The sequence below is a fragment of the Coregonus clupeaformis genome, chromosome 12, assembly GCF_020615455.1.
Source record: "Coregonus clupeaformis isolate EN_2021a chromosome 12, ASM2061545v1, whole genome shotgun sequence".
Lineage (NCBI taxonomy): Eukaryota > Metazoa > Chordata > Actinopteri > Salmoniformes > Salmonidae > Coregonus > Coregonus clupeaformis.
The window spans coordinates 34,351,292-34,363,710 of NC_059203.1; the positions used below are offsets into that span (position 1 = coordinate 34,351,292).

A 12,419-nucleotide genomic window follows, 5' to 3' on the forward strand; every position below is an offset into this window, starting at 1 on the left:
TCAATTAGCCTTTTAAAATGATAAACTTGGATTAGCAAACACAACGTGCCATTGGAACACAGGACTGATGGTTGCTGATAATGGGCCTCTGTACACCTATGTAGATATTCCATAAAAAATCAGCAGTTTCCAGCTACAATAGCCATTTACAACATTAACAATGTCTACACTGTATTTCTGATCAATTTGATGTTATTTTAATGGACAAAAAAATTGCTTTTCTTTCGAAAACAAGGACATTTCTAAGTGACCCCAAACTTTTGAACAGTAGTGTGTGTGTGTGTGTGTGAGAGAGAGAGAGAGAGATATATGCGCGTGTGTGTGTAAATACAGTGGCTTGCGAAAGTATTCACCCCCCTTGGCATTTTTCCTATTTTGTTGCCTTACAACCTGGAATTAAAATTGATTTTTGGGGGGTTTGTATCATTTGATTTACACAACATGCCTACCACTTTGAAGATGCAAAATATTTTTTCTTGTGAAACAAACAAGAAATAAGACAAAAAATGTGAACTTGAGCATGCATAACTATTCACCCCCCAAAGTCAATACTTTGTAGAGCTACCTTTTGCAGCAATTACAGCTTCAAGTCTCTTGGGGTATGTCTCTATAAGCTTGGCACATCTAGCCACTGGGATTTTTGCACATTCTTCAAGGCAAAACTGCTCCAGCTTCTTCAAGTTGGATGGGTTCCGCTGGTGTACAGTAATCTTTATGTCATACCACAGATTCTCAACTGGATTGAGGTCTGGGCTTTGACTAGGCCATTCCAAGACATTTAAATGTTTCCCCTTAAACCACTCGAGGTTGCTTTAGCAGTATGCTTAGGGTCATTGTCCTGCTGGTAGGTGAACCTCCGTCCCAGTCTCAAATCTCTGGAAGACTGAAACAGGTTTCCCTCAAGAATTTCCCTGTATTTAGCGCCATCCATCATTCCTTCAATTCTGACCAGTTTCCCAGTGCCTGCTGATGGAAAAACATCCCCACAGCATGATGCTGCCACCACCATGCTTCACTGTGGGGATGGTGTTTTCGGGGTGATGAGAGGTGTTGGGTTTGCGCCAGACATAGTGTTTTGCTTGATGGCCAAAAAGCTAAATTTTAGTCTCACCTGGCCTGAGTACCTTCTTCCATATGGCTTTTGGCGAACACCAAACGTGTTTGCTTATTTTTTTCTTTAAGCAATGGCTTTTTTCTGGCAACTTCCGTATAGCCCAGCTCTGTGGAGGGTACGGCTTAAAGTGGTCCTATGGACAGATACTCCAAACTACGCTGTGGAGCTTTGCAGCTCCTTCAGGGTTATCTTTGGTCTCTTTGTTGCGTCTCTGATTAATACCCTCCTTGCCTGGTCCGTGAGTTTGGTGGGTGGCCCTCTCTTGGCAGGTTTGTTGTGGTGCCATATTCTTTCCATTATTTAATAATGGATTTAATGGTGCTCCGTGGGATGTTCAAAGTTTCAGATTTTTTTTTATAACCCAACCCTGATCTGTACTTCTCCACAACTTTGTCCCTGACCTGTTTGGAGAGCTCCTTGGTCTTCATGGTGTCGCTTGCTTGGTGGTGCCCCTTGCTTAGTGGTGTTGCAGACTCTGGGGCCTTTCAGAACAGGTGTTAATATACTGAGATCATGTGACAGATCATGTGACACTTAGATTGCACACAGGTGGACTTTATTTAACTAATTATGTGACTTCTGAAGGTAATTGGTTGCACCAGATCTTATTTAGGGGCTTCATAGCAAAGAGGGTAAATACATATGCACGCGCCACTTTTCCGTTATTTATTGAATGATTTTTTTTAAAGTTATTTTTTTTCATTTCACTTCACCAATTTGGACTATTTTGTGTATGTCCATTACATGAAATCCAAATAAAAATCAATTTCAAGTACAGGTTGTAATGCAACAAAATAGGAAATACTTTGTAGAAGCTCCTTTGGCGGTGATTACAGCTTTGACTCGTCTTGTGCAAAGCTGATACAGACATACCCATCTGGATTATTCCTTGCAGATTTTCTCAAGCTCTGTTAAGTTAGATGGGGAGTGGCAGTGAACAGCAATCTTGAAGTCTTTCACAGATGTTCAATGGGATTCAAGTCTGGGCTTTTTCTGGGCCACTCAGACGTTCACATTCTTGTTCTGAAGCCATTCCAGCGTTGATGAGGTCCTGCTTCAGAATGCAAGTGACTGGGGCGAAGATTTACGTTCCAACAGGAAAATGACCAAAGCAGGAGGGAGGGTTCTGAACTGTGAGCGAGTGACACGGGGACTAGGGTGGAAGAGACAGCAACAAACCAAGCCGACTCACGCTATAGAGCAGGGTGGTCAAGGGGTATGAATTAAAGTCTTCACAGATCCACCTTTTACCTGAATACCCAAGCTGGTCCGGATCCAGAATTCTAAATAATGTCACGGGTCTCGGGTATGTGTAATTTGAACTGACTTGTCCAGAAGGGCCCGTACAGATCCGAACGAGGCTGCTGCAGTAGAGCAAGTGTGAGAAATTAGATATTTTATATTGCTGCTCTTGCTTTTCATGAGAGTTGGGTGTGTAGCTTGTTGTTGGCCAACCATAAGTCATCAAAATCGTCCTTAGCGCCAGAACGGTTTGGCCTACAAACTAGATGAGACTCTCACGAACACAATGGTGTTCTCCGTTGTCCTATACGCCCCCCACAAGCGTCTTGGGACTCGGTACAGCCGATCTGACAACTTCTGCATGTAGCGTCCGAACAGTTTGGGCTACACACCAATTTGACCAATCTGTGCAAAGGTGATACTCTCACGAACACGTACATGTAGGTTGTTTTGCTCTAGGACGCCCACAGGCTTCACAAGACTCGTCAAGGTCCCCCGGTACCAGTTGAAAAAATGAATGGAAGTATATGAGACTGTTTAGTGCCAAAAATAAGCGCTTATCTTACATCGACAACAAAAAATAAGACTCTTATGGGTTAAAGGAGTAGGATAGGTTACAACAACCAAGAGCCAACAAGTAGTCTGCTACTTAATCCTAGAGTCGATTGACACACCGGTGCGTCAATCTAAGTAACACAATAAAAAAATCCCCATCAAAATCCTTCAGTTTAAGCTAGAGATATCTGCCGACTTTGCAATTCTGCATCTGCGGTGAAAGGTGGCAGCGCTCTACGACCCCCACAAGTGTTACGGGACTCATCTGAAGGTAACCGGTACCGGTTTTTAAAAATGAATGGAAGTATGAAGGTGGTTTTATGCCTACCCAAAAAAGGGGTTAAATATGTTTAGTTAAAAAAAGGTGTGTGTATATATTTCCTGAGTTTTTTTATATCTCCTAAATATAGGACAAACACTTCAAAACCTTGTTTCTTGTTATTTATTTTGCCTTTTTTTTTGCCATTTATTAATGTTATTCAATGTGTTTCTCTGGGCTATAGTAGTAAAGGCCAAATTCAATATTTTATCAAATTGTATTTAAAATAAAATTACTAAAGGGGTCCAGAAATTCCAAATCAAATAGCTAAATTATCCATAGTATGATCATCTTAAAACAATTACATATGTCAGTTTAGAACCCTCCCTCTCCCAACGGCTTAGACTTTGAATAATTAATATTCTGAATGGAGTTTTTATTTGAAACTATAGGATGAGAAAGCGCGTGCACTGCAGCCTCAATTAGCCTAGCTAGCTTAACTAGCTTATCCCAGTTTGATGCAATCAAGACAGGTACTACGTTATCATATTTGATGATAAATAACCTAGCTATGGTAGCTATTAGTCTACTATAGCGTGAGTCGGCTTGGTTTGTTGCTGTCTCTTCCACCCTGCTCCCCGTGTCACTCGCTCACAGTACGGCCCTTCCCCCGCCTGCTAGAGCTGCACCTGTCTCTCCCTCCTCTCGTGCTTCATCAGCTCCGATTTTTTTTATAAAGTAGCTTAAAATACTTTTCTGCTGCTTCCCGCACTCTGATCGGACCGGGTCTGGATCCGACCAGTTCTGTACGGAGTGGGTCTAGTTGTCCACAGGTCCGTTTGGAACAGGTCTCTATGGAACAGGTCTCTATTTTAAAATATATATTTTATGCATATCGGGTCCGGGGTCCATTTCAGAATGGGTCCAACTTTTTGGACCCTTGAAGACTAGTATGATTACTTTCTGAAAGCACTGTATGCATTTTTGGTTGTTGAGTCAATTATACCATGCCCATTTTCAAGCTTAATATATATAATTAAGAATATTTAGGCAAATTAGCTGGCTAACTCATTGATCCTGCTTTGTAGTATACCCCTCAGGTCATATAACAACTAGGTCTACACCAAAGAGTACCAGGTCAGATTAAAAAATATATATATATATTGTCTCAATGGAACACATTATGCTCATGTAAATGAAAGCGACACTGTTTCAACTTTTGCAGGAGGTACATGAAGAAGTGGTGAAGGAGTACAACAAAATGAGACTAGTAAGTAAAACAAATACTTATATAGCAAATGTAGTCAATGAGCTACTAGCTAGTTAATGTGTCTAAAACCAAATTTGCTAGGCAAAATAGTGTTTCCTTGCGTAGTTGTGTCAAGCCCAAATTTTGGGCTTGGCACTTGCATGTTGTTGCGATGCAACTACGCAGGACAGCCATTTTACGCTCTTGCATTACATACAGTTGAAGTCTGAAGTTTACATACACTTAGGTTGGAGTCATTAAAACTTGTTTTTCAACCACTCCACAAATTTCTTGTTAACAAACTATAGTTTTGGCAAGTCGGTTAGGACATCTACTTTGTGCATGACACAAGTAATTTTTCCAACAATTGTTTACAGACAGATTATTTCACTTATAATTCACTGTATTACAATTCCAGTGGGTCAGAAGTTTACATACACTAAGTTGACTGTGCCTTTTAAACAGCTTGAAAAATTCCAGAAAATGATGTCATGGCTTTAGAAGCTTCTGATAGGCTAATTGACATCATTTGAGTCAATTGGAGGTGTACCTGTGGATGTATCTCAAGGCCTACCTTCAAACTCAGTGCCTCTTTGCTTGACATCATGGGAAAATCAAAAGAAATCAACCAAGACCTCAGAAAAAGATTTGTAGACCTCCACAAGTCTGGTTCATCCTTGGGAGCAATTTCCAAACGCCTGAAGGTACCACGTTCATCTGTACAAACAATAGTACGCAAGTATAAACACCATGGGACCACGCAGCTGTCATACCGTTCAGGAAGGAGACGCGTTCTGTCTCCTAGAGATTAACGTACTTTTGTGCGAAAAGTGCAAAGCAATCCCATAACAGCAAAGGACCTTGTGAAGATGCTGGAGGAAACAGGTACAAAAGTATCTATATCCACAGTAAAACAAGTCCTATATCGACATAACCTGAAAGGCCGCTCAGCAAGGCCACTGCTCCAAAACTACCATAAAAAAGCCAGGCTACGGTTTGCAACTGCACATGGGGACAAAGCTCGTACTTTTTGGAGAAATGTCCTTTGGTCTGATGAAACAAACAAAAAAAACTGTTTGGCCATAATGACCATCGTTATGTTTGGAAAAGGGGGTGGCTTGCAAGCCGAAGAACACCATCCCAACCGTGAAGCACAGGGGTGGCAGCATCATGCTGTGGGGGTGCTTTGCTGCAGGAGGGACTGGTGCACTTCACAAAATAGATGGCATCATGAGGAAGGAAAAGTATGTGGATATATTCAAGCAACATCTCAAGACATCAGTCAGGAAGTTAAAGCTTGGTCGCTAATGGGTCTTCCAAATGGACAAGGACCCCAAGCATACTTCCAAAGTTGTGGCAAAATGGCTTAAGGACAACAAAGTCAAGGTATTGGAGTGGCCATCACAAAGCCCTGACCTCAATCCTATAGAAAATGTGTGGGCAGAACTGAAAAAGCGTGTGCGAGCAAGGAGGCCTACAAACCTGACTCAGTTACACAGCTCTGTCAGGAGGAATGGGCCAAAATTCACCCAATTTATTGTGGGAAGCTTGTGGAAGGCTACCTGAAACGTTTGACCCAAGTTAAACAATTTAAAGGCAATGCTACCAAATACTAATTGAGTGTGTAAACTTCTGACCCACTGGGAATGTGATGAAAGAAATTAAAAGCTGAAATAAATCATTCTCTCTACTATTATTCTGACATTTAAATATAGTTGTGATCCTAACTGACCTAAGACAGGGAATGTTTACTAGGATTAAATGTCAGGAATTGTGAAAAACTGAGTTTAAATGTGTTTGGCTAAGGTGTATGTAAACTTCCGACTTCAACTGTACTTACAGTGCATTCGGAAAGTATTCACTTGACTTTTTCCAAATGTTACATTACAGCCTTATTCTAAAATTGATTAAATAAAGCATTTTACTCATCAGTCTACACACCATAATAATGACAAAGCGAAAACAGGTTTTTATAAAATGTTACCTTATTTACATAATTATTCAGACCTTTCGCTATGAGACTCGAAATTGAGCTCAGGTGCATCCTGTTTACATTGATCATCCTTGATGTTTATACAACTTGATTGGAGTCCACCTGTGGTAAATTCAATTGATTGTACATGATTTGGAAAGGCACACAGCTGTCTATATAAGATCCACAGTTGAAAGTGCATATCAGAGCAAAAACCAAGCCATGAGGTCGAAGGAATTGTCCGTAGAGCTTCGAGACAGGATTGTGTCTAGCCACAGATCTGGGGAAGGGGACCAAAACATTTCTGCAGCATTGAAGGTCCCCAAGAACACAGTGGCATCCATCATTCCTAAATGGAAGCAGTTTGGAACCACCAAGACTCTTCCAAGAGCTGGCTGCCCGGCCAAACTGAGCAATCAGGGGAGAAGGGCCTTGGTCAGGGAGGTGAGCTCTAGCATTTCTCTGTGGAGTTGGGAGAACCTTCCAGAAGGACAACAATCTCTGCAGCTCTCCACCAATCAGGCCTTTATGGTAGAGTGGCCAGACGGAAGCCACTCCTCAGTAAAAGGCACATGACAGCCTGCTTGGAGTTTGCCAAAAGGCACCTACAGGACTCTGACCATGAGGAACAAGATTCTCTGGTCTGATGAAACCAAGATTGAATTCTTTGGCATGAATGCCAAGCGTCACGTCTGGAGGAAACCTGGCACCATTCCTACGGTGAAGCATAGTGGTGGCAGCATCATGCTGTGGGGATGTTTTTCAGCAGCAGGGACTGGGAGACTAGTCAGGTTCGAGGGAAAGATTAACAGAGCAAGTACAGAGATCCTTGATGAAAACCTGCTCCAGAGCGCTCCGCCCCAGTCTGAGGTCCTAAGGTTCACCTTCCAACAGGACAATGAACCTAAGCACAACATGACGGAATGGGGTCAGGTTGGGAAGTTATCCATGACACTGGGGTTAACACTCATACGATAAGTGCCATGGGATTTTTTTATGACCACAATCAGGACACCCGTTTAATGGCCCATCCGAAAGACTGCACCCTACACAGGGCAATGTCCCCTTCACTGCCCTTGGGCATTGGGATCTCCTTTGACCAAGCCAGCAGTGGGATGCAGGGTGGTGTGCTGTTGATGGTGTATTTATTTCTTATTATTTTTCTATTTATTCCTTGTGTTTAGTATTTTTATTTTTTTGTCTCTGCATTGTTGAGAGAAAGGGTCCGTAAGTAAGCATTTCACTTTCAGTCTACACCTGTCGTTTCCCACGCATGTGAAAAATACAATTTGTTTTGATAACATTAGATGATTAAACTTTGACTCTGCTAAGCTTGGCTACAGCTGTCCAGTTTTATTCAGCGCAGGGAGGCAGACCAAACACTGCATTGGAACGTTGAGCGGTCAAATAACAGTATTTCAACCAAAAAACGTTATGAATGGCTTTCTAAACACTGCATATCAGGTAACATATATTATGGAGTCTAATTTCTTTGAGTGTGTGTCACCCTGCAGCACAGCCCAAACTACCAAGTGGAGAAGCAGCGCTGCGAGTACCTGCACAACAAGCTGGCCCACATCAAGCGCCTCATCGCTGACTTTGACCAGCGCAGGGCCCAGTCCTGGAGCTAGACCACAGTTTTGAGGTGGTTTAAGGGGTGTGTGGAGTAAGGGGGTTCCAACTGGCTTTTATTTATTCCGACCCCCCTGCCTCTGCTGCCACAGTTAACACTTCTAGCCTATGAAGGACTTTATCCAAAAATTAAACTTATTTTTGAAAGCAGAGAAAATATTATACTTACACTTGTATTTAAGTAAAAAAAAAAAAAAAAGAGGGAGATGTATTTATTTTCGACTGGTCAGATGATTTATTGTTTAAAAAGTTTATATTTTCCGAACGCAATGCAAAAAAACATGGACCTTATGTGTTTGACTTTCTGAAGCCATTTTGCACGTGAGAGGAGATCCCATGCTGCGTCCCAATTGTCCGAAGTTGCTTATCTTCCCGTCACCCTCTTCTTTCATTGTGAAGTAGAGGGCATAAGGAGAGGAATCCACTTTAGACCATTGAGACGCAACACCAATGTGTGTGTGCCTGGTTTATAATGGCCATGGGGGAGTAATGGGAGGCTGGGGTAAATTTAGGAGTATCGTCCCCTGACAGCAGGGGGGCGCTACCTGTGCAACATCAGTGTTTCTGCTCTCGGCGCAAAAGGATGCCTTAAGGTGTTAGTTTACACTCTGTAATGTCGAGTCGCAACACGGGGGAACTACAACCACCTGGCTACAGGTCACACACCAGCATGAAGTGTGTGTCTGTCTGGGGGGACGGAATATGAAATATGTGAGGTTGTAAGTGGTACCTGTGTCATTATTATTATTATTATTATTATTGTTTTTTTGAGAGGTGACAGGGGTGTCAGAAGAGGAACTACAAAGGTCAGGGTGGTTTGTGGGTGGATATGTGAGTATTATGTGTGGGTGGGCGCCTATGTAAAACGGGGGGGAGTAAGAGATTTGGGGGGGGGGGATAGCTAGGTTTCCATCCAATGGGTGACCGATTTTCATGCAAATATTCTAAAATCAACATTTTCCCACCAGAGATGTTTTCATCAAACTGACTTGTTGCGGATAAAAGTCTGTGCGTGATGAAGTAGTGCACATAAAAATTACTTTTGCTGATAAATTCCCATGTACCGATTTTTTTAAAATACAAGTTAAATGGATTTCCATCACGTTTTCAAAGGCTGATGGAAAATGTCAGAGAAATGTTGCGTTATATAGCGTATGTGCCCACTCTGGTCGTGGCACGCGCTCTAGCCAACAGCTAGCAGGTACAGTGCGAGTAGGCTACCTACATGATGAGAGCGAGATTCTTTTTATTTGTCAAACGGCAGCCAAGCATTGATCATCATGTCACCAGAATAAGACCCTCAATATTTATTGGAAAAGAGCATCAAGCTCATCACCATGCACTTTCACCACACTGTGAAGTTCATAATTTATTTAATCTGTAGCCTAATAAACTGCATGCTTTCCCGAGGTGTAGTGGGAGGACCACATGATATCATTGCGTGACTCCAAGTTTACTTCAATATGATGGTTATTATATCAATATTTGCGCATGAAGGCATTTACACCTTGTCTAGCGTATTTTGTTTATTTTATTTATTTCACCTTTATTTAACCAGGTAAGCCAGTTGAGAACAAGAACAAGATTCCAGTTTTGTCAGTGCAGCAGAACTATGGAAGAACTGCGAATAGCATTTCTGTTTGTTTTTTAATTGAACTCATGTTGATTTAGTTTGACGGACAGATGGATGGATGCATGCGTTATGAGTATGAAAATCAACATCTTTATTTCAAGGTCTTGAGCTCAAGGGAAATATTATGTTTACAAACCTGTGTTAGAATGTCTGTCCCAGAAAATGAAATACTGTTCTGGTATATATCTACCTACTGGTTCAGCCTTTATTTATGAGACACTAGACACTGATACTGGAGACGGGATATAAAATGTGTTCCCTGGAAGATATTTCAGTTTTGGGGTAGTATTCTAGTACTTATCCTAAATTTGAACTTTTTTTTCCTCTACTTTCTCAGTGGGGGAGGAAAAAATCCAAAATTATAAGTAAGAAACTGAAGATGATGCAGTATGATGTAATGTAAGGTCTGTGATAGACCTCATATCTACTGTCATAATATGATTGGGGCTTCCTTTGGATGGGTCTCTGCAGCAGACTGACTCTTTCCAGAGGTAGTGTCACTTTAAAACAGGAAGGCCCTCTTTAGTCACAATTCAAACTAAATTCCAGTGTTACTACATTTCAGTTTGAAAGTCAAACTATGCAAGGACCATGAGCTCAATACATGCTTTATAGGGATTTGTAGACGTGAAAAATACTTATTTGGAGATCCCTGAAACATCTTGACACTCATGGGTCCCAGTAGAGTACTACAGAACAGGGTCCACTCCCAACAAAATAGAAACTTTGTTGGAACCTCACTCAAATAACTTGAGTGATTGGCTCAGTTTTTCTAGATTTTTTTTAACGCTAGGCTACACACAACTCCCATGGTCTAGTCTGTCTCACTGCCCCCCTCCTTCCTCCTTTTAAAGACTGCTCCGAAAATTTAGCAGCGTTGCTACGAACAGTGCGTTTACACTAGGAAGCGGCATCGCGCGGTGAAACATCGGAAGCTATTCACTCTCAATGGAAGGAAAGCAAGAGAAGCTTAGTGGGAAGGAGGACCGTTGAGCGACGCGAGCATGTGCGAGGGAGCTGTACAGGGTGGGACTAAATTTTGGGGAAGCTGAATTTATTCAAATCCGTCGCAATGTCGTGACGCGAGTGACCAATCGACGCGCACCATAGCTTCCAAACCCTACTGGATTGTCTGACAATGGCTGTTTATACATAGCACTACCTAGCTTGCTTGTTAACACCCACATGAGGGCGAGGCTAGCGTGGCTAGGCGCTAATCGTTCTCATACGACGGCTTGGGGAGAGGCTGTCCTCGCCGCGACCCCGCAGGCTAACACCCAGCTGCAGCATCAGCCAATTGACTGGTCAAAGGACATTCATTTGATGGGGGTCTTAACAACGTGGCAGGCCGCTAAGCGACTCATCCGAACTGCTGGAAGGAAGGAGGGCTGAGGGAGCAGGAGCGGAGGATTTTATTTTTGTTGTTGGGGGAGGAGAGGCCTGAAGTCTTACTGAGAAGTTGTAAAGGGCGAACAAGCATTAAAAGACATCTCAATGTTTTGGTGTGAAAGACGACTCGGAACTGTATGGATTGTGAAGGAGTGCTGAACCTGCCCACCTGAAAATACATTAAATCTGTAAAATAAAAGTCAACTTGGCTCTACATTGAAGATTGTGGACTGTTCTTTTTCTTTTTTTTTCTCAGTTGCATGCCATCTGCATACCAGCGTGATCAATGGGCCTTGACCCCTGGTTAAAAGTTCCATATGAATGCAACTCATTGTTATGAAGGCGTGTTTGGAAGCTTTGGAATGTTGATTGATCATTTCGGCTACCAAGACTTCACATTTGTTTCATCATGATTAGTGTGAAAAATCATACTGTTGAATATACTTGTCATGGAATGAACAGTCAGTTTCATAGTTAGAAACGTAGACTGTTGAACAGTAGCAAACTGGATAGAGTCCCTCTGGCTCCATCTGTGCAAAGGTATACAGATCCTGCTCTTGTGCACACATGGAAAGGTCATTGTTTAAATAGTTTCAAGCAACTTGGGTTGTACAGGGATTTTTTTTGGAGCAATGCAAATTTCCTTCAACGTGTCAGTGACTGTTCATATTTTCACACATGCATGCATGTTCCAGGGGTTTAAAATTATAGGACTGGGAAAATAATTTTCCATTTTATATTTCAATGTTAACTATTGTAACTGAGGTGGTTCAGTGAACCACGTGATGAGTAACCTTGCCTGAAGATGTGCTGGCTCATTGAGCAAATGTCATCACCTAATTTGCATAATTGGCCATGTGCATGTAATTGTGATGGACGCTGTAGGAGAGCGGAATAACGTTGTGGGAGAGACAAAAAGTGAGTAAAAACACCCTAAATATGTTTAGAACTGCAAATGAACTTTCTTCTGTCGATTCTTGTTTTTTTTTTATGTCACAATTCCAACCATCCTCCATTATCTGGGCTTGGGACCGGCAAAAGTGACCCAAAAGAGAGACACTGGCGGAGTTACTTAGTTTTTGATTTATTTTATTTTTGTTTTATTTTTGTTTTTTAGTTTAGTTTTCTTAAGTTTGGTTTTTAACCTTATGGTCCACTTAGGATCCTACAACAAGTCACAGTAAAACATGAACATTTTTAACCATAACATTTAAAAAAAAAAATTTGTATACAATCTAGATGGACCAAAAAGAGACCAATAGAAAAAACTGTCAATGGCAATGTGAGAAAATGATGGTAACTAGTCTGGCCCTAATTCAGGTTAATTGTTATTGTTTTTTCAGAACCCCCTCCACACACACACACACACAGGCT

At 41.8% G+C, this 12,419-nt stretch overlaps 1 protein-coding gene across 2 annotated transcripts in view; it reads left to right on the forward strand.

Moving 5' to 3' along the window:
* The window catches only part of ell2 (elongation factor for RNA polymerase II 2), a 35,672-nt gene extending 26,773 nt beyond the window's left edge, over window positions 1-8,899 (forward strand). For both annotated transcript variants that reach the window (XM_041892121.2, XM_041892122.2), the window contains exons 11-12: window positions 4,396-4,440; window positions 7,906-8,899. In XM_041892121.2, coding sequence (XP_041748055.1) covers window positions 4,396-4,440; window positions 7,906-8,022 — 162 coding nt within the window. In that variant the 3' untranslated portion in view covers window positions 8,023-8,899. The remainder of the gene's footprint in view (window positions 1-4,395; window positions 4,441-7,905) is intronic.
* The last annotated feature ends 3,520 nt before the right edge of the window (window positions 8,900-12,419 follow it).